General features: G+C 35.7%; 1 protein-coding gene across 2 annotated transcripts; it reads right to left on the bottom strand.

The window, feature by feature from the left end:
* Positions 1-792: 792 nt before the first annotated feature.
* Positions 793-22326, bottom strand: LOC131778919 (C2 domain-containing protein 5). Of its 2 annotated transcripts, none has more exons than XM_066170546.1 (33): positions 22004-22326; positions 21748-21834; positions 21607-21647; positions 20378-20423; positions 19907-19991; positions 19231-19326; positions 17944-18099; positions 17372-17432; positions 16775-16954; positions 15756-15874; positions 15474-15604; positions 14323-14431; positions 13991-14105; positions 13147-13244; positions 12494-12590; positions 12088-12210; positions 11125-11214; positions 10228-10285; positions 9671-9724; positions 9423-9497; positions 8706-8768; positions 7927-8034; positions 6486-6623; positions 5792-5852; positions 5300-5361; positions 4890-4979; positions 4205-4294; positions 3925-4018; positions 3255-3359; positions 2741-2790; positions 2433-2555; positions 1959-2105; positions 793-1556 (listed from the first exon to the last, which is right to left on the bottom strand). In XM_066170546.1, exons 1-33 carry the CDS (start codon positions 22091-22093, stop codon positions 1329-1331), a joined length of 3270 nt encoding a protein of 1089 aa, XP_066026643.1. In that variant the 5' UTR covers positions 22094-22326; the 3' UTR covers positions 793-1328. The 2 variants fall into 2 exon arrangements, with proteins under 2 accessions (XP_066026643.1, XP_066026644.1); XM_066170547.1 differs by having other exon boundaries at positions 2433-2552.
* Positions 22327-22354: the final 28 nt, after the last annotated feature.

The raw sequence follows: 22354 nt of genomic DNA, 5'->3' as shown, positions 1-22354 counted from the left end.
AAATTTGTAATTCTTCTTACTGTAAAACATACAATTCTTATAATGTTAGTTCTATCTTGGTCACTCATGGGAGTTAAAGGGTGAATACAGCCAATTTGTTCCAGCCCGTTGGTGACTCCTTTAATGGGGTTCCTGTGTACTAGTCAATAAATAGACTGAAACATAGCCATGCACAGCATGCAAAATTTTCTTGAACAACATTCATAATGTCTTAATTTTTAATTTAAAAGCTATTAAAAAAGAATTAATAAATTAAGACAAATCTGAAAAGATGTGATAAAAAATGAAAAACAGTATTTGTATGTTTAAAAGAGTGATATGTTTGGCAGTTATTGGATCAAATTACAGACAAAGCATGCCTTGAATGACCTTATCAAATGGTTTTTGTACAGTTTTATAATTACTAGAGGATGAACATTTATTTCTTCTTACTTTTTTAAATAAAGATTTTTTTTAGCTAGTGTTTGGCCATATTTCTCTGGTTTGAATTATTCTTATATGTGGAGCACTTCTTGATTGAGTGTCAAAAAACTGAAACCAAAGTAATCACAAAGAAATCAAGAGCCAATGAGAACTCAGACTAAAAGTAAACAAACCACTTACGGTGCTGGAAAACACAGGCGATCAGTTTGTGATTGGTTTTGCATCTGATTGGTTAAGAGAGAGGCACAACTTTTTTGGGATCAATAACAGAGCAAAGTTAAGCTCTTTGGGTGTGAACCCAACAAATTTCAATCTGGTCATCCCATATGCAGGCATGTTTACATACACAAAGGAAACACTTCAGTGATGTTCATCTTTAATCTTGATTTTATTGAGATTTCATCATGTGATACTTAACAAGAAACTATCATCTCAATGCCTGCAAATAACTTTTAATTTAATCAACAAATCTGGAGGGGCTCTAAATAATTGTTCTTTGAAGTCACAACCAAAAGGGGTTTCCTAAAAGTCATAATTTGTGCAAAAGCAGGCAAAATGCTTCAGAGTCAATAGGTTAATTTTGCTGCTGTATGCATGGCAGTTCCAGAGAAACAACTCTAATTTCTACGTTTTTCATGTAAAGTCTTCTGTGTTGCAAGCTAGCCCAGTTTTGAATATATTTCAAATTGAAATGGTACTCCTGCCAAGTAACTCTCTCAGTACTCCAAAGCTGCCATTTCTTCTCCAATGTCTATATCTTGTACATCAAAACAAACATTTCTTGAGCTGACTCATAAGAGCCTTAAATCTTGCGAGAGTTCCAGGAGCAAACACAACAGAATGTTTAGCCAGCCAACTCTACTTCACCCTTCTAAGTTTGCTTGGTATTTACAAGGCTTTATGTGCTATATTTCTGTCCCATAGCATGGATCATATGCTATCAGTGTGTTAGTGGAAGTTTCTGAGGCAGAGACGGATCGCTGCCGTACAAGATGGATTGGTGTTTGAGAATTGGCTTCCGAGTATGAGACAGTTCTTTTACGAGGTGTTCCTCGACTTGATGTCTCCAATATGTCTTCATCCTCATAAAATACCCTGACAGCATCGCCACTTATGTTAAGTAAGCATTGTCCCTAAAAATCAATTACAACTACGTTAAACCTTTACACCCTAACATCAGAATGCACATTCTCAATACTGATCCCTACACAATTGCTAAGGTGCTATCATGGAGATTTTGTGGAACAGTGGAGAGCTTCTTTAGTTGGTGATTTCCTTTGATCTCAAAACCCTTAATGTGATATTTCCAGAGGTGATATTGTAAGGAGTTATCAGATGCTAGTAACTCTCAGGGGTCAAAGGTCATGGCAACAATAAAAGTAAAAGATTTTGTCATCAAGCAAGCTTGTCTGATGCATCATTTGCTTTCATCCTGAGAATGTGGCTCTCACTGTGATGTGATAACATTTTCCTTCACTATGACAATGTGCCTTGTGTTTACAATTATAATTGGGTTAAAAATTTATCAACTCCACCTGATGTTTATGAGGATTATCCAATAAAACAATTTCATTTAACTGGTAGGACACCAGAGCATTTCCTCCAATGGCTAGGACATGTGCTCTTAGAATTGCTTGAGCCTCAGCGACAAATGCTTGCATGAATACATTTAAACCACCATTCTGAAAAGAGAAATATGAAGTTTAGAACTTACAATTGATTAGAAGATCATAGGTGACTGTGAATATATGAAAATCATATAATTATGTGAACTGTGGATAAGGAAGTGAATATAAAGCGATCTTTGCAGTAATGAACAATACTTGAGCGGTGAGTTTATTTGGAACCATCATAATGACCAGTACAGGCCTGAATTTTTTTTCAAGCCTTATTTTCACTTTGCTCAAGTAGTGTTTATTACTCTGAAGATTACTTTTATATTCACCATAGGATCATAATATTGAAACAAAAATTGGAACATTAAAATAGCAACCAAGCTTTGTCTTTACCTCACGTACTGTATGACTTTCTCTTATTAAGAACAAGTTGATGTTGCCAAGGTAACATTCAATTTGTGTATTTGGTAAGTACGACATTGATGTCACCTCCACTGCAGGGCGATATGGGGCCTGCTGAAAAATATCATCAAAATTGTTTGTAATAACAAATTCTTTTTCCTTTTTTTTTTTTAATGAACTTGAATGGAAATAATTGTCAAAATGAAAGTCACTCATTGAAATAGAAAAGTAGATCACTTATTTTCATGGTGGATGACAGCCATTAACCAACAGGTATGAATTACCTATAGCTAGCTTACCTTTGTTTTTACACATAGAGGATAATCAAGCCGTCTTTTGGAAATGGGATCTGTAATGCAAAATATTTTAGCACTTATTCAAAGCTGAAAATATTGAAGCACTGTAGTTGAACATGGTCTGAAATATAAGCCAGGGCTTTAATTTTTTTATTCAAACTCATGAAGCTTGATTGTACAGGATCATATAAAAAAGACCCTGAAGATGATTTTTAAAGATATTCTGCATGTATACAGTTCTAACAAAACATTTACTGAGCATTCTTTCCTTTACATTCATATGTATTGGGGAAACTATAATCAATTACAAACTATGACTTTTGCTTTCTCCCATAGATATATGCCTATCTTTCATAATCTATTTTAAGAAAATGAAATAGAGAAGTGTACGTTTTTTCACTAGGCTTGAGAAATTTGTGGTCAGGAGCATGCTACCATGAAGTAGATGTGTATGATCTTTGGGTGTGAGAGTTGGGAAGTACATAGAAGAAATTTAGTTTCTTTCACTTTAAAGCACCTGATTCTGATTTTAGTTTCTCCACTGCTGCATTGTCCACCACCTCCTCAATGGGAAAAAGTAAATCATCAGATTCCATCATATTTTCAGAGTGCAAAGAGCGGGCTGAAAAGAGATCATGCAGCAATCAATAACTGAACTAGGAAATAAATAAGAAATACTTTGGAGGATAAGACTGGAGGAATATTAGAACTACTGTAACATAGAGCTCCAGGTGTATCTGTTGTTGACCAAAATGTCTGCAGTGTCTTTCGGCAGGGCTAGCAATAGGGACCTTATAATTAGCAGTCGAGGAAGATATCAATTAATAATAATTCATATTTTTTTGTTAGTATTTCATGAATGGCTGGATGTGTTTACCATCTCTTACAACACCACAGCTCACTTTCAGCATAACCATGTGAGCAGCAAATGGAAACTTAAATAATTTTCTGTCAGGGTTTACATTCTCAGACCACAGAAATTTTTTTGCAGAAGATTGCTGAAAAATGTACAAAGTTTGAAACACACATGCAGATGTTCTGCTCAATAAATCTTTTGTTTTGCCACTTCCTTGTCACCTGTTGTGGTTTGTTTGAGGTCCCTTGTGACTCCAAGAACTATGTTCAGTCCTAATTTTCTCTCAAACTTTCCATATCTGAATCAGTAATGAAACTTAGATGTTACTTACATTTGTCACTTAATATGTTTCTTTTTAACTTCAAAATATGTCCTTCATCACTATCTCTTTCCCCTATAGAAACAGCCACACCTGTTACGGCCACCTGGGTAAAGAATGATATTGAATGATATAGGCTGATGAGCAGAATTTGTTTCCCAATCAAAGGCTACTTTAGTTTGTGATCATCTCATCTATTCTCATGACTTTCGTGTTTGATTCAGGGGTGATATTGCAAGGAGAAATTAGTTGCTAGTCACTCTTAGAGGCTAAAGGGTTAAATTAAAGTTACCTGAATATTGTCATCTTCTGGTATTTCAATATCAAATTGTACATTTGAGAGACAGCATGGAGATCTGCTACGAAGCTTGAACCAGAAACTCTGAAAAGCAAAAATCAAAATGGTTGTGAACACGTGCATGGGAATAGGCCATTTCACAGTTGCGTACTTAGTTGCCACGCCTTGATTTGGAGTGAGGCTGAAGGTGACCTTGTTGCCTATTTCTATGATGGTGACAGATGACAAAGTAGAAAATGAACAAAGAATACAAGCTTCCCATGGCTGCATTTGAATTTGTGTTTTTTATAAAGAAGAAAAGTCAAAATTCTGTTTTTTTTGAAGTGAGGCTGAAGGTGACCTTGTTGCCTATTTCTATGATGGTGACAGATGACGAAGTAGAAAATGAACAAAGAATACAAGCTTCCCATGGCTGCATTTGAATTTGTGTTTTTTATAAAAAAGAAAAGTCAAAATTCTGTTTTGTACAAATGCAGCCTTAACTGACTCAGACACTTTGGGTTGCCTGCAACAGACAACCATTTCTTCCAGGTGCTAAAAGAAAGAAAATGAAATAAAAACTTCATTGGCTATGAGTGATGGTCCAAAACTCCACCAAGAGATGGTGAATATTTACAAAGATGTTAAACTAATACATGGGTAGAGATAAAGTAGATTAAAGCACCAGTATAGTACCAACCTTTATTGTGTCTTCAAACAACTTGGCAAACTGCTGATTTGTTCTTATGTCCTCATCACTCAGTGCTTTTCTCTGAACTGCTGTTATCATCTAATTAGACCAATTCCAGAAATAAAGTCTATCATTGCCATACAGTAGAACAACATAGTAGTCCATTTTTATGGTTGCGTGCTTAGTTGCCAAGCCTTTGAACAGGAGTGAGGCTAAGGTTGACCTTGTTATGATACAAACCTTGCTGCTTTTCAAATTCAAATTATTTTGTTATCATGCAAGCTAGATACTGGTCACTATCACAACAAGGTCACCCTAGGCCTCACTCCAAATCAAAGGCTTGGCAACCAAGTACACAACTGTAAAATGGCCTATTGTAATTGACACACAACGGCACATTTGATAGTTCTAACTTGTACCTTTACTCCTGATTTGAGATGAACTGCACCAGGTAGTGTTTCAGTATTGCAGGAATAACAACCTGGGAAGGGGAAGGCATTAATCAAATTGAAAAGATACATTGACAATCAAAAGTGCCAGTACCTTTGTTAGTAAACCAAGACTTGATGTGAGAAATAGAGAGGTTAGAGTGGAGAATATGAATATTAATTTTTGGGTGTAAAGGGTTAAGACTATTGTTGATGCTATTATTATAATAGTACCGTGCAAAGGGCCACTGAAGCTATTACAAATTATAGTGTCTTACTCAAGAACACAAAAATTGACTGTCCAAAACTCAGTTCCCCACCTCTTGATCTCACATGCTAGCCATAAGAGAGCTGCTGCTAAGTTCATGCATGCAAATTTATATGTAGCAGAGGATCATATGTAAGATCAAGAATGCTGAGCATGACTTAGGCTGCTTCCATATTAATTTCATCCTTGTCTATGTGTCTATACATTACACTTACCATCAGGAGCTGGCTCATCCAACAAAACAGCCACCACATCTTCATCCTTCTTGTCATCAACCTAAAAAGCAGATGTTATGTTCTAAAAGTGTGCAGACATGCCTCCAAAATTTTAGAATAATAAGGAAATACCAAAAATTAAAGTATTGACGAGGTTCATGGGTTATAGTAGTTGCACAATCAAGGAAACAAAGGAGCAAACTTGTACAAATTAAAGAAAATGATGATGTATGTATGATATTCAACACAAATGTTTACCTCTGCTTAACTTTAGGTCACACATACTAAGAAATAATAACATTAAAGCTTGCTATGTGACCTTGGAACATGGGTGGCCAAATTAATGACTTAACCAATGAAATCCAGAGATCTAATTGTCTATTCTATGCTATAGCTGTGACACATTTCCTTGTAAATTAGTTAATATGAGAATTTGGCATTAGATCAAGCTAAGATAACAACCTCTACCTGATAAGTTTGAGTATTCTTATTTCCTGTTTGCTGAATGTTGTACAGTTACTATGGGGAGAAGTTACATGCTTATCACTTCTGGGAGTCTAAGGGTTGAGCGATATATCTGGTTGACACAATTTTTGCTGAATACAACAAACTCTGTTGCAGCTTGGAGCACTGTGAACAAAAATAAATACAACTAGGTTAACCCTGGGACTGAGAGCCCTGACATCCAGCTTACCTCTACAACATATGCATCCTTGGACCCTGTGCACAAGTCTAACTCTGCCTTAGGACCCTCATCCAGGTCTATATCAGCCACGAGAACAGACTGAGCATTCTGTGATGGACTGGGGGGTGGTGTTGCTTTAGGAGTGTGCTGCAAGTAAAATTTCCTCATATTTAATTAAAATAACAACTTACAATAATAATAATAATTATTAATAACTAAAAGAGATTTATACTACCCAGGTTCTATGCAGTCACATATTCAAGTGTGCCTTATTACAACATCAGATTGAAATAACACATTAAGAAAGGCTTGAAAATTACAATTTCAAAGTTTTAAAAATAGCTTCTCAAACAGTGCATGACGATGCATATTAAATTTTTTCATTATTAATGAATCTGGACTAACTGACTTAAAATGAAAAGTATTGTGGCCTTCCTTAAAAGAAAATAGTTAAAAGTTTTTTTAAAAATATATTCAAACTAAAAATAGATCATATTGAACTCAGGAGAATATTCTGAAGTCAAGGGGCAACACTAATAAATGATCTATCCACTTTAGTATTCTTGGTTATCATCTTTGGGAATGCCAATAAGATACCATAGTCATGATTGGATTCAGTTTTCACTTGATATTGAGAATTAACACGGACAGAATTTGCTGCTATATGTTATGTTACTTTTTATCTGTTGTTTAGACAACCAACGACAAAGCTAGCCTTTGAAAAAACCAATGCATGTGAGTAATTGTGCACCTAAAAATGCTCGTCTTTAGTTGCGACACAAAGACAACAATACTACTAAGAAAAAGCTGCATACACAACTCACTCAAGTGACCTATGGAAATTACAGACCAAATGGAATAAGGTGAGGATGTTTATAAATCAGTGTAGCTAACAGACACCTACTTTCCTTCTTCACACCTCAGCCACCAACCCACCAAAAACCATTGGCATAATTTAGACTCTTTCTACATACCACTCCCATATCTGAGAATCAATTTGTTAATTCTTAATCATTTTTCAAAAAAAATGATTTAGACATTTTGAGAATTATCAAGTTGATAGGTCCAATCCAACAAAGTATGCATGACTCTACTCAGGAGTTTTCCAAGCTACAAGAAGAACTCGCAAAAAACTTAAACGCAATTTTGCAGCAGCAGCAGCAGCAAGGCTCTTTATCTGGCTGTGGGTGTTTTGATGCACTTGATGTGGGGTGGATCACAGGTGCACAAAAAAATGCAACTGGGATGATCTGATAGTTAATTCTTCCCCATAGCTGCTACACATTTTATTGTGAATTTGTAACAAGAATTTAGTAACAGATCAAGATAACAACTTCTACATGATAAATTTGAGTTTTCTCACTGCCTGTTTGCTGGGTAATGTAGGGATATTTCGGGGAGAAGTTACATGTCAATCACTTCTAGGAACTAAAGAGTTTAAAATCCTTACTAAATGCACAGTGTCTGTAAGTTGGAAAGTGGCCCTGTTCTTGTTGGTTGTTTCCACAATTTGTTTCTGGATCTCAGCAATTCTTTTATCTTCTTCAGCAGATAGACGCTGTTGTAGATGACAAAACAAGATAGAGCTAAACTTAGCTTTGTCCTCTGTATAATGTATCAATGAAAAACATTTGTGCTAAAGAGGAATCCCCTTGATCTCTGGATTAAACTGCTAAGGCCCCAAGATCCAAATTTCTCCCAACTGACTACCATACAGTTCCATGTAAGTAAGAGGGGAATTTGGTGTTACAAACATAATACCCTCTAAATGATTGGACTGTCTCTTCTCCTTACTTGTTTTCAGGATAACATGGCGGAATTTCAAGGAGAAGTTGCAACTTAATCATTTTTGGGGCTAAAAGAGTTAAGCACTACTAGGTTTGTTGATTGCCCATGGTTGTCAATACAATACAATGACCCATGTCATACTGATGAGCCACCCCACCCTCAAACCTTAGGATTGGCTACACCCTTCCTTACCCTCATAAGCATCTCCTTTCTCCCAACAGTATCACCCCTGAATTACACATTAAGGTCATGAGAATAAAGGAAATGATCACAAATGCAAGAAGTTTTTGATTGTTAGACAAATCCTCCTTATCCGCACCATTGAAAATGTATAGAGAACAACATGGGTGGCAATATAACTTGCAATCATGTATCAGGCAATAATGCTATACAATGTAAAACATTTGATGTACACCTGCATGAAATGACTGAGTAACATACCCGTCCAGTAATCTTCAGTAATGGTGGTGTAGGCAAAGCTGCCAGAAAAACTGCTGTAGAGGACTGGAGAGGAAAAAATTTAATGAAGAACCTCAGTACCAAAAGTGGTACAAGTTAACATGAACACCAGTTACTGGAGGTGCAATAGAATTACCAAATATTACGTTTTCAATAATACTCTTACTTTGAAATTACTATAAAAACTTAACTCTTAGCAAAAGCAGCTTTCAAGGTTTCTTGTTATGTCAAGGATTTATTGAAATTAATTGTTCTTTAAATTCTGTTGTACTGAACAAATCACTTTGTTAAAATTCAAATAATCCTCTAAATCTATGTCCAATATTATTGAATCAAGTGAATGGTTTGGAAAAGACTATTCAAAGCTATGATAAACAGAAGGCTGAGGAGAGGAAAGTAGTAGCTGACAAGATGCTGTAAATAATGGAAGAACATTGTAGAGCAGGATGCTACACAAGTTGGAGCAGACCATAAACTGTAAGCTGTGAGATCACTTAACTTGTGTATAACCACAATTAACACAGCGCTACTGGTGACAGCCACTACAATGATGACAGTAGAGATTGTTCCAAGACTAACAAGAACCTCCTAAGTGAAGGTCAAGTGTCAAGGGCATCACTTCTGCAAAGGGCTCTCATCTCTCTTAATTTCCTCTATCAATAGTTATTTGCTATTATTAGAAAAAAACAAAGAGCTTACTGCAGTTCCAATGATCAGGCTCTCTCCTACTGATATCTGGAGATGAAGTCTAAACAATGCATTCATCCCCTTAACCTGTAAAACAAGTAATTAAGATATAAGAACAGAAAACACCATTTGCCTATTAACTGATATTAGGAGTAAGGAAAAAGATGCTCAAGGCTTTATCAGTACATTATGACTGTCCAAAGAAGTCTCAATCCAACTTGATGTTGGCAAAAAAACTTCAAACACATGGCTGAGCTTACCTTAAGTTTGTTTAACAGCTGTTGGTGAAGTTCATACTCTAGAAATGGTAAGATCTGGAAGTAGAGAGGCAATGTCATGATTACAGTAATAAAGTACAAGAAGTAAAGCAAGGAACCAAAATACAATCTCCTTTGAAACAGTTCCCTTGACAAGATATTAACTGGTTGGAAGATATCTGGGTAATAACTATAAATTTATCCCTTGTTCTAGTTCCCTAAACAATTATATACATAAAACAATATTAAATTGTTTAATAACCACTTACACCCTAACATCAGTATGCATATTCTCCATATTGAGATCTATACATTTCCTTAGGTACTGACAAGGAGAATTTGTTTTACAATCAAGAGCCTCTTAAGTTGGAGATGATTTCCTTTATTCTCATGACCTTACTGTATAATTCAGGGGTGATGTTGTAAGGAGAAACTAGATGCTGGTCACTCTTGAGATCAAAAGGTTCAATGTGACATGCCAAATGACACTGAGTATGAAGAGACATCATGAGCCACAGGTTAAAAACGTTTTTGAACTGTTAAGCAGTGTATTTACTTACAGTACTAACAATATCTGCATTGGCTTCACCTTTCTCTTTCTTTTTTGTTCTACAAACACTGGAATAGATCAGATAATAAACATCATCAAAGACTATAATATTAGGACCATGGGAAACAATCTTTGTGGTCTACAATTTATTCATTCAATGTGATATCAACAAGATGTCTGAGGACATTTACATGGAATGCTGCTGTTCGTGTGAAATGTGAACTAAAGATAAGTTGCAAATATCACTGATCCCTGAAGCTGACTAAGAATCATAAGGCATCAGATAAAAGTGCTAAGGAATGTCATGTGTAATAAGAACTGAGAATGTAGTAATTCAGAGGAGGGAAATCATTTTTGCATTGGGAAATCTGAATGAGCTTTTCTGATTAACTTTCGTACCAAAATAAAGACATCATGCATGTCAAATACCGGTAGGTGATGTGACAGTTTTCAACTTCACAAAAAGCATGTGGATGATTTCCATATCTGACTATGAAAGCACTCAGACAAGCAAATTTTTTTAAGTGGTTTGCCACAAGCATCCCACATAACAACAGTCAGTGAAGGTTAACCCCTGAGTAAGTTAACATAATGACAACTGGTTATACCCTAATATCTCAAGTCTACAAATAACAACATTGGCAGCTAACTTGCTTTAAGAGATATGCTGCAATGAAACCAGAGTTTGTCTCTCAAATTGTACTGTTGGACAAATATATTTTACAGTTCACATCTCCTCTTCCTGCACTGAGAATCACAGAAACTCCTAAATTTTATTAATATAATTATTAAAATCAATTATTTAAACTACTCAGTAAGTTAATTCTGTTGCGGTATCTCGTATAATTTGGTTTTCATCCAATAAATTTTAAAATCTGGTTAATTAAAAAAAGTGCAAAATGGTTACCGAGCCTGGAGTAGACAACCTCTGCCAACAATGGGTGATTCAACTGGTGGTTCAGTTGTGGCAAATATTACATCAGGAACTTTCTTGAGTCTGTGTGAAAAAAAAAGATTATGTTGTTTAAAAGCTACAAAAAAGTGATTGCTAATAAAAATAAAGTGTACCATTGAGTGTTCTTATCATACCATACAAGGGAATATTACAACTAACACTGCCAGGATTGGATACAGACAGTTCATGGCAAGATACCACTCATTTTTCCACAGGTTTGGTTGAACTCCCCTGATCAATAGTAAATGAGCAATTTATACTCTTGAGTGGAGAGAGGTAAAGTGAGTCTTGCTTGCACAACATAATGATGAAGACCGGGTCTGCAGGCCAGATCTTTCAAAGAGTTAAATGCACCAACCATTTGGTACCCTTTAACACCCAACAATGAAGATCAGAATATCAATTCTCTGCACTGACTACTCCATACATACATATTGGCCTCAAGAATTTGGTGTCAATCAAACAATGTTCCCAAATTTATAATTTCCTCTCTTCCCATCGCCCTTTATCTTGAATATCTTTTTATTCAATATTATTAGGAGATATTTCTTTTTGATCACTCCTGGGGGTAAAATGGTTAACCTTTCAACTCCCAGAAGTGATTAACAAGTAACTTCTCCCTACAATAAATTAAGATTATCCAGCAAACAGGTCGTGATAATATTCACACTTATCAGATCAAAGTTATTATGAAAAAATCTTGATCTGACATCAAATTCTTGTATCTTATTTACAAGGAAATGTGTGGCAGCTAGAGGGGAGAATTTATAATCAGATCTTGGGAGTTAAAGGATTAAGCCCCCACATTCCCCACAATCTTGGCTTATTTCATGCACAGTAAGATTCTTGATGCAAAAATGAGAATATGTTAACCCTCTTTGTTAGCAATCTTATCATCTCTTTACTGAGCCTTACCTACAAACTTGACATTTTGTGAGTGATATAGGAAATGGTAAGTCTACATCAGAATAAGGGATGTGGCACATTGAACAGCCAGGTCCAGGAGAGGTAGACATGGGGTCATCACCAAATGTCAACCTGAGTTTATTCAATGTGAGAAAGAAAAATCATATTCACTTTTATTTGCTAATCTACCTTTCTTGATGAATCTCTAGGACCCTAAAAACTGCATATACAAAGTTTCCAACAGACTGAGTGACATAAGTTGCCAAGTTAAATCATCTCTTGACCATAATAAAGGGTTTTAAAAGTTTCCTTTTGCATGTGTTAGATCATTTCAGAGGGAATATAATTCTTTTCTGTCTAAAGTTTGTCAGCCAGCATCCCTGTCAAATTCTGCCAAGCTGACAATTCTACTCACCCATCATGATCTACTACATCCACTTGCAGTGGGTCTACATTTTCTGTGTGACTTGCCAAACCTGATGGTACAGCTGAGCCTTTTTCTGCAACTGGTGCTAATAAGAAATTAAACAAATGTTCGGCAATTAGAATTGAAGGCAGTGCTAGCTGCTGGTGAAGACAAAAGCTAGGATACAAGAAAATACCTTCAATGCAATTTTCCTAGCTGCCAAAACCTGTAAGCCAGAATCATTAAATATGGCTTGCTCTTTTCCCATCAAAGCTGTTTATCAGTACATTATGTGTGGTTCTGCTTGGTAAGTGGCAAAAGAAGTCAACATGTCTACTCTTGCTGGGTGGCCAACAACCCTCTACTTAGTATAATGAACAGAAATCTAACTTCCAATTCCTCTCTAGAAAGTCCCCCTCCTTATCTCTAGTAAATATTGAAATGGAGGAGAGGAGGGGATAAGTGAAAGTTATAGGAAAATTCAAAAGGTAGTAGAGTGCGCTTAGGGTTTTGCTGCTCATTGTAAGGCCCAGCTGCACTCTAAACTAATCATGGCATTTAAAACATTAATTTTAGCCCAAAATACTATGCTATCAGTCTGTGAATTTCGCTAACTTAAGTGTTTTTCTACTGATGTACACTTAAAGTAACCATACACATACAGAGAATGCCAAGACCAACTCCAGTAGGTTCTCCTGTAGCCAGTTGTAGGTCTATACATGCTGCTGTTCCTGATGCTGACAGCACTATCAGCTCATCACTGCAAAGAAACATCTGTATCAATAATCATGATAGTTATAGTCACAGAATGAAAGTTCAACAGATATCATAGAAAAGAGAGAAAGAAAAGTACTGAAGAAGACTAAACCCTTTAACCCATTAACTCCCACAAGTGATTAACAAGTAACTTCTCCTTGTAACATCCACACATTATCCACCCAACATGTAAAGAGAATACTCAAACTTGTCAGGTAGAGGTTAGTAGTCTTGATCTAACACAAAATTCTCATGACTTATTTACAAGGAAATGTGAAGCACCTAGAGGGGAGAATTAACAATCAGATCTTGGGAGTTCAAGGGGTAAACCTTAAGAGTAACCAACGTTTCACTTCTCTTTACAGTAGTACTGCTGGATCATTCATTAAAATCATGAGAATAACCTGAAGGAAATAATTGCCAGCCTAAGAAGTTTTGAATGTTAAAAGTTAATTCTCCTTGTCCATGTCAAACAAAATTTATAGAGAAGAGCATGGAACATGGACACTGATGTTAGGGTGTAAAGGGTTAACCCTTTCACTCCCTTAAGTGACCAAGACAGAATTTCTCCTTACAATGTCAATACAATATCAAGCAGGCAGGTGATGAGAATAGAGAAGAATATCAATCATGGGATTATTAGTTGATCCAATACCAAATTCTCTGAACTAACATCATAAGAATTGTATGGCAGATAGTAAGGAGAATTACTAATTAGATCTTGCGAGTGAAAGGGTTAAAATAGCTCACCATATGCTAGTAACTTCATAATATCCCACCACGGCATGACAGGCAAGAGCTCTGGCATGAGATCGAATTTCCATTCTCACTTCACTCCACCATGCATCACGAGTTTCTGGTTCATCTGTAAGACAGGAAATCAAACTAATATTCCATATCAGAACTTACACTGCAGTTCACTGTAAATTATATACTAAGATAATGCTCTATGGCTGCAGTATGATAAATTAGCTATTCAGAGGAAATGGCAATTCAGAAGCTGAAAAAAAAAAAGGTAGAGAAAATTTTACACTTAAGAGATTTTGTTTGTTATACTCTGAATTGCAGTTTTCAAATTGTACCTGGATGATTGATTTTGTCCAGAAGCTTCACAGATCTTGCAGTTACAACTCCACCAATGTGCCTCAGGAAACCAGGAGGGAATTTTGTGATGGTGAAGAAAGGAAACTCCTGAAATTTAAAGTATCATACTAAAAGATGAATATATTTTTTGCTTTTTATTAATCACTGTAAAATAATATACCTCAGAAGTCATCATCCATGTCTGGGGATTTTAACTCCAAATACCATGTTTAAATTTCCCCACTGAATTGCATAAACTCCTTTACAGGTTGTAACTTAACCCTTTAAACTCCAGTAGTGACCAGTATCTAATTTCTCCTTTCAGTTATGCTACTGAATTATTCATTAAGATCATGAGAATAACGGAAATGATAGTCACCCTTAGAAGCTTTGATTGTCATACAAATTCTCCTTCTCAGTGCCAAGGGAAATGTATTAAGAAGAGTATGGAGAACAAGGATACTTATGTTGGGGTGATATTAGAAGAGAATTTGATTTTAGTTCAAGATGACACCCTCTAACTGTACATGTCATGTTTTTCTATCATCTTCCAGCATTTGCTTGAAATTGTTTTAATATTGGGGAGAAAGATAATTATATTTAATCCCTTCTGTTAGTTTGAGGGTTACAAGATATTATAGTTCATTGGTCCAGTCTGTAATTCAGTCTAATATACAAACGGGCATCATCATGCATCAAACATCCATGTTGTGAAATTCCAGTCACTTTGTACTGTGCACTCTTCTGATGCATATAAGTGTGAAGAGCCACAAGTATCAAGTGTACACAACACATAACTCACAAGTAGAAAGGCACAAGGCAGATGCCAATCTTGCATCATACATGACCAGAAAAAAATATCTATAGCATGCTGCATGTAAATCAGTCCTGCATGTTAAATGCAACTCACACTCTGCAAATATTTTTTCCTTGCACTCCCAATTTAAGGAGAAGAAAAAAAAACCACTAAGTGCATTTGAGAGGCTGAAAATGTATCTTTAAACAATTGTATTTCTCAGCTTATTCTGACCATGTTCATTTGACAAAATAAAAAAAACATAGCCCCCTAATAAGTCATTGAGAAGTACAAATCTAATATTTTCCAAATTTCTCATTAAATTTTACTTAACATTCTTAGTAGTAAAATTACCAGATCTTCCACAGTTTTCTGTTTTTGAATGACTGACTGCCAAATTCCCTTAGCTCTGGGAAAAGAAGTTCCCCCCGCACTACTACCACTACCATCAACTCCTGCACTGCTTGCCAGAAGAGCGACACGGTCTAAATATGAACAAAAAACCAGGTATGTAAAATATTGTCTTCACAGTATCATGTAACACTCAAAATAAGTTTCACAATTCTTGAAAAAAAATCCTCTTATGGCATAATTTCCATCAGGAGCCCATGCATATTATATTTGAATATATTTTACCTTTTGGGGGAGAATCTGGTATTGTATCAGAATCAGAAGATGAAACACGGCGACGGGAGGGAGTCACAACTTTAGTAGATGGAACTGGTAAGCTTTGCTGTGTCTCTGGGAAGATAAACCTGGAAACAAATTTTTTATCAAAAACTGCATGTCACACAAACCTTAACTCTAAATTATGGGCCTCACATATTCTTTCATTTATCATGTAAAATCACGCCTTTCTAGTCTCCGATTACTGGTAACATGCTTAAAAACACAAAATTTTTGGTCCAAAGCATTAGGCCAAGAATACTCATTTTTAAGAAAATAAAAGAATTTATGATAATGTTATCATGCCTGCCATAATGAAAGAGGTCAATTTGCATCAACATCATTATCATGATCATAGGTGGTGGAGGCTGAAATTTCAGAGAGAGAGAGAGTGAAAGATGGCCAAAAAAATTTTCCATGTGGCCCACTTATTTCCATCTATAGAGATATTATTGTAAAACTCCAGAACAAAAATATATCATTAAAATCAGTACTCTTAATCTCTACAGTATCAATAGATGCTTTTCATTCATCAATTTATTCTAACTTATGTCCTCCATGTTACCATGTTTACACCAACAGAGTGGCATCATCTTTCTATGTATAAACCACACACAATCCACAATTCTTCTATTTGATCAAAACATCAGCTTCAGAAACTCTTTCCCTGAACCTGTTTACATTTTAACAACTCTGTCAGCTGATAAAACCAAACTGTCTTGTCAGTAATACCTCCACTGATAAAGCACAACTGCAGTTTCTCTACAGTAGAAACTTACCCCCTTTATTTGTCTACCACTGATTGCTGTATCTTACTGTGTTGATTTTTCACAGATTGCAAGGTCCATGCACAGTAAGCACACAAAACTCAGAGGTAACCTCCAACTGAATTGATTGATTATGCACATAACATATCAAAAGTTTCTTCTCCTGAAAGATTACTGGGTGCTATAAACTAAGGGACCATCACACTTCACTGAGCAACTCACCCTGAGTCTGAGACATGGCTTCCAGGACCAACTTCTCCTGATGAAGTTAATGGATGGACAGGTGTTGATGGGCGTGAATTGGCACTCACTGCAGTAAGAACACTGGCTAGTGTCACAGCAGTCCCAATACCTCGCACTACAATTCCATATTCACCCTCCAGGTCAAAACACTGCCGATAACTGACCAAAAGAAAGTGAAAGAGCAAGATGAAAACAATAAACCCATGCCAGCTACACTCTGGGCATTACAGTACACTAGCTGAGATATTATAACTTATAATAAAAACAAGTCATGTGCAGATTTAAACCATTGACTCCAAAGAATGACCAAGACAAGATTTCTCCTACAGCATCAAGGTAATATCAAGCAGACAAGTGATGGGAATATAACAAAAAATATCATGTGGGGATTATTATTTGATCCAATACCAGATTCTCCGACGAACATTATTAAAATTGTATGAGAGAGTCAATAAGGGAGAATAATTCTCTTCTCCCTTTATTACTGATGAGATCTTTGAAGTGAAAGGGTTAAGTTAAAGCACCATATCTTAACTCAACAAAAACTTCCTTTCTTGTAAAAAGTGAACATCTTACCCAATAACAGCATTTCCTCCAGTCTCTAAAACTTTAAGACCGATTTTTCTTTGCAGTTCTCCTATTTAGAAAAAAATTGGTGATCAAGTCTTGGTCATTTTGCAGTGAAAAAATAATACATAATTACACTTTGGAAGGTTAATTCTCTGCATTTGTATTAATTGATCATTTATGATTAGTTTGTTCAATAACCTAATAAATGTTAAGTGTAAGTTATAAGTAAGTATGAACAAAGAGTCCTTTGTGGCAAAAGTATTTACTTCTCAGGGATTTCAATAAAAGCCAGTATCTGGTAGTCTACCACAGCTTAAAACACATCTTACTGCTATCTGTTTGGCCTGCAAGCAGGCTCTTGAGTTTCATTTGGCCTTACAGTTTCTTTTTCAGGCAAAGCAACCTATTATACCTCTAGCAGTCGCTCGTGGAAAACGTTATTGAAACTCCTGGCTTCAATAATTTTTGTGAGTCCAACTCCACAAAATATATGTAAGTTTAAATATATATTTTATTTCCCCGTAAGACAGTCTGTGGAAGTGTTTACAATTAACAGAAGATCAGTGATTCTCATGAACCTGAAAGTTTGGTAAATAGTCTCTGCCGTGCTTCATTAGAAGATCTTGGTGTTCTGATCTTATCAATCCACTGATATTCTGGATCATCATTAACAACCAGCTCCTCAACAAAACCATGAATAGCTAGAGCTTTATGACCAGATGGGACAGAACAAGCTGAAATATAGAGTTCAAATTTTACACTGTGATACAAAGTTTGTTATAAATAGAATAAGAGAGAGTAAGTTTTTAATTTTTTGAACTCCATAAAGAAATAGAGAAAGTTGTTTTTTAGTCTTGTCATGAGTGTGGGACAAAGAAAAAAATTGTGAGTCCTCATGAAAAATCGACCTCAGACCTTCAGATTCTGCATTCCAATGCCCTTACATCTCTCTTATTCTATTTACAAACATGAGGCTATTGACATTGCTGACATATATATAAACTTTTTTGGTGTAAGCACGAAACTCAGAGTAACAGGGAATCATGCATGTTTCATTTTAGTTATTTTGAACTGTATTTTTTTGGTATTTATTTTTCCTCCATTTCAACAGATTAGAGTCTAATGAATAATTACAAGTAAGATAAGAGGATGGAGAAGGGCATAATATAGCAAGCTAATTAGATGCCCTTTACCTTAAATTACATTTTTTCATACAGTAAAAAGAAGCAATAAGATATAAGATACAAATATAAGATACAAATACATAATTTATTAAGTATGCAGGACTTGTGTCATATGAACTTCATAATAGACCTCTCTCACTGTAGAGTCTCTGTGGCTCAGTGGAAAAAAGCATCAGAGCACAGAATCTGAAGGATTGAGGTTCGATTTCTCATGGGGACTCAGAAGTTTTCTTTGTCTCATGCTTGTGACAAGAAGAAAAAACAACTTCCTCTACATTAAAGTTTGTAATGTTTTGAGACACCCTTGCTAGCATTCTTGAATTTGATACATCATCACTAATAGGAAATCAGGAAATATCCTTGCAAGATTAGGGCTTGATAAGTGATTTTTAGATACTGTCAATTAAATTCAGATAACCTCTCTCATACTTTTAATTATATCATAACCTTGCAAGACAAATTTTAGTTAAAATGAACATTAAGGCTTGGGTCTGCTGAAAATGGTTGTATTCATTTACTGTAATTTCTGGCCAATTAATACGAGCAAATTGTCTGCTCATATTATATATAAAGGGATTTGTTAATCAACTTACTTATACTAATTTCACTGTCTTTTGGCATCTACTTCTGTACATTCTGTGGAATTATGCAAGAATTGTATCATTTCAGAATTCTACTTACTATAGAAGAACTGCACACCGCATGAACTCTGTCGAAACTTGTTAGAGTCAACGAAAAAATCCACTTTAACAATAACACTCACTTCCCCACGAATGCCTAAAAATTCAGAAATAAATATTAAGTTTTTCTAAAATAGTTGCACATTACTAAGATCATAATTATTTTATTTTTGGTTTCAATATTTGTATTTAAATATACTACTGACAGAAGTTGTTACTGGTTAACCTTTTATACCCTAGAATCAGTATCCATATTCTATATACTGTTCTCCTTTCATTTCCTAAGCTGTTGATGCTCAAGAAGAATTTGTTTAACAGTCTAGAGTTTCTTTTAGTAGGTGATCATTTCCTTCATTCTCACAACTCATGACCTTAATGTTTGCTTCTGGGGTGATATTGCAAGGAGAAATTAGATACTTGTCACTCCTAGGGAGCAAAGGGTTGGAAGGCTGTAAATAATATGCATCACATATTTGGCAGACGTCTGCTGTAAAACGACAATTTTGTTTTATCATTCGAGTTGATAATGTAAATTGGCCACTACAAAGAGTTTCAGAGCTGACGTTTTGAGTGTAGCCCTACCTCAGAGTGAAACAAGAAGTCCACTGTAAGGACTATGATTTAAATATTTTGCAGGTATTTCAGGGAATTATTCCTTGGAAAACTAAAGAACATACCATGCATTGTGTCATAAATTGGAAACCACCCATCAATACTCCCTGGTGGATCTTGTGTTAGCAGAGGACCTAGACTTATATTTACCTTAAAAAAGAGATAAAAAAGAAAAATGGTGATCATACCCATCTCCATTTGCAGTGCTATCTTGTATTAATTGCATTTCACAGCTTATGTAAGAAAAATTGCAACAAGGCACCCAACAGTACTGTTTTTAAAATGGCCATTTGGGGACATAAAATAATAAAATTCTCTCTTGGAATAACATTTCAGTTACCAGGGAAAAAATGGGATTTTTATAAGGACATCTAGTAAAGAATTAATTTTAGGACAAAAAAGGAGAAAAACACAAAGTTTAGCAAAAATTCAAATATAGTAATGAAAAGAAATCAAATTGAAGCCACTTTTTTTTTTATACATCATGGCAACCAAAAGGGTTGCACCTTTGAGCCACAATAAAGAAAGAAACTCACCTTTCCAATAGCATCATGGGCAGTGACAGTATCATGGTCCATGATTCTGGATAACAGAAAAATTAAAATAAATCACAACTTAATGTGAAATTCATTTTAAATACACCTACATACACGTATATGGAACTACTTTTCTAGTACCTGTAAGGTTTTCAATCAAAGTTAAAAATTGTGCTGCTCTTAACTGATTGTAGGTGCTGTAAGCTAATATTCAGATTATTCAGCAAACTAAACTGCATGCAAAGACATCTTTTTTTTCCAACCCTGATCAAGATTAATCCATTTTTGGATTCATTTTGTGGTGTCTTTTTCTACCCATGAGATGAGGGTGACAGGGAAGGGGGATGTGAGAGGTGAGAGGGGGGAGGGGAGATGGAAGGAAGGGGATTAGCATCCCATCTGGTGGTAAATTCTGTACTCAAGTCAAGTGACCCATCCAGCCACAGCCTATCCCCATGAAGCATTGCAATGAAGATCATTTCTCATTCCACCTGGATCAGTCTATCAAAAGGATATCCCTCAGACTTCCCTGATGATTTACTGTTACCCATTTATAATCCTGGGTGGAGAGAGACACTGTGGACTAAAGTTTTAAGACTAAGAACACAACACAATGACCCAGCCAGATCTTGAACCAACCTTGTTTCCAGGGTCTCTCTTCTTCCCTTCCTCTCTCTCTCTTCCCAAAAGGAAGGGAAGAAGAGAGACCTTAGGAGCAAGGTTGGTCTTGAACCCAAACCACTACACCTTAAGTCCAGTGCACTAATCATATAAGACCACTGTGCCTCCCTCCACCCCATCCAAAGGGGAGCAGCATGCCCGAAAAACTAGAAATAGCCCCTGACCATTATTAGCCCAGTCAGGTCAGGTTGGTAAGATTCAACCCTCAAGCAGTAACACTCCCAACACTTAACCTTTTAACTACCATGAGTGACCAAGACAGAATTTCTCCTTATAATATCAATACAATATCAACCAGATAAGTGATGAGAATTAAGAAAAATATCAATTTGGGGATAATCAGTTGATACAATACTTAATTCTCAGAACAAACATTATAGGAACTGTATGGTTGACAGTAAGGAGAATTACAAATTTTATCTGGGAGTTAAAGGGCTAACTTTAAGAGCTCATATAAAGGAATGTGTCTGTCTTATAGAGGTGGCTGTTTAGGCAGAATCAACTAGCTACAGCTGTATGTTACTCATTTACACAACTATTCATTATACCTGATCTGCAGAGGTTCATCTTGAATCTCTTCATCATCAGCCTAGCCAAAAGATGATCAGTTATGATAAATTAAAGCTTTCCAAAAAAATTATTTTTTATGATAAATCATATCCATCATTGTTAACAATGGAAGTTTATACCTCAAATCTGAACCACTCCGAGTTCCACTGAGGATTGAGTGACTTCTTACACACATCTGTCTTATACAGCACATTACCAAGACGAACCTAATACAAGAAATGGTTTTAACGCAAAATTTAGCTCTTCTGTTAGTTTATACAACTCTTTAAGGCTTCCTCGTTGAAATGATTTCATGTAACAACATATTTAAAAATTCAAAAGGAATATTATATAAACAAAAATGCATGAGTTATTGATTTTTAAGAAATTTCTTACCTCTGCAAAGGCGTCTGCTAAGTCACTCGATCTATCCATTACAGGGAGATCTCGAGCAGCTACAATGCGAACTTTTATCTTAGCAGGCATCCTGATATCGTTGTTCTGAATTTGTCCAGCTAAAAATGCCCAAAAGCAGCTACAGGTGAAAGTCTAATGCTTTCAATTGGCAGGAGTTTCAAACATCTCAGTTTCCGGTGCGCCATAACGCTTGTACGGCTACCAGTATTTCAAATCAGAACAATTTTTTACTAGTGATGTAAAAAAGAGTGAGTAATTTTAACAATACAAGAAAGGATCCATAAAGTGGAAGTCAACCATTAACTCGCATCTGTCAAAATTCACCAGGCG

The sequence above is a fragment of the Pocillopora verrucosa genome, chromosome 8 (assembly GCF_036669915.1).
Source record: "Pocillopora verrucosa isolate sample1 chromosome 8, ASM3666991v2, whole genome shotgun sequence".
Taxonomy (NCBI): Eukaryota; Metazoa; Cnidaria; class Anthozoa; order Scleractinia; family Pocilloporidae; genus Pocillopora; species Pocillopora verrucosa.
The sequence above is the reverse complement of the archived record's forward strand: the minus strand, read 5'-3'. Positions and strand labels throughout refer to the sequence as shown.

What these genes read in the sequence shown, in the direction of transcription:
- LOC131778919 (XM_066170546.1), bottom strand. Translation starts at nt 22,093, where the DNA reads ATGCCTGCTAAGATAAAAGTTCGCATTGTAGCTGCTCGAGATCTCCCT. An exon ending in AGAAAACTGTGGAAGATCTG is followed by an intron (nt 14,432 to 15,473) that starts GTAATTTTACTA and finishes TTTAAATTTCAG; the next exon opens with GAGTTTCCTTTCTTCACCAT. An exon ending in GCCTGATCATTGGAACTGCA is followed by an intron (nt 8,769 to 9,422) that starts GTAAGCTCTTTG and finishes TTTCCTCTCCAG; the next exon opens with TCCTCTACAGCAGTTTTTCT.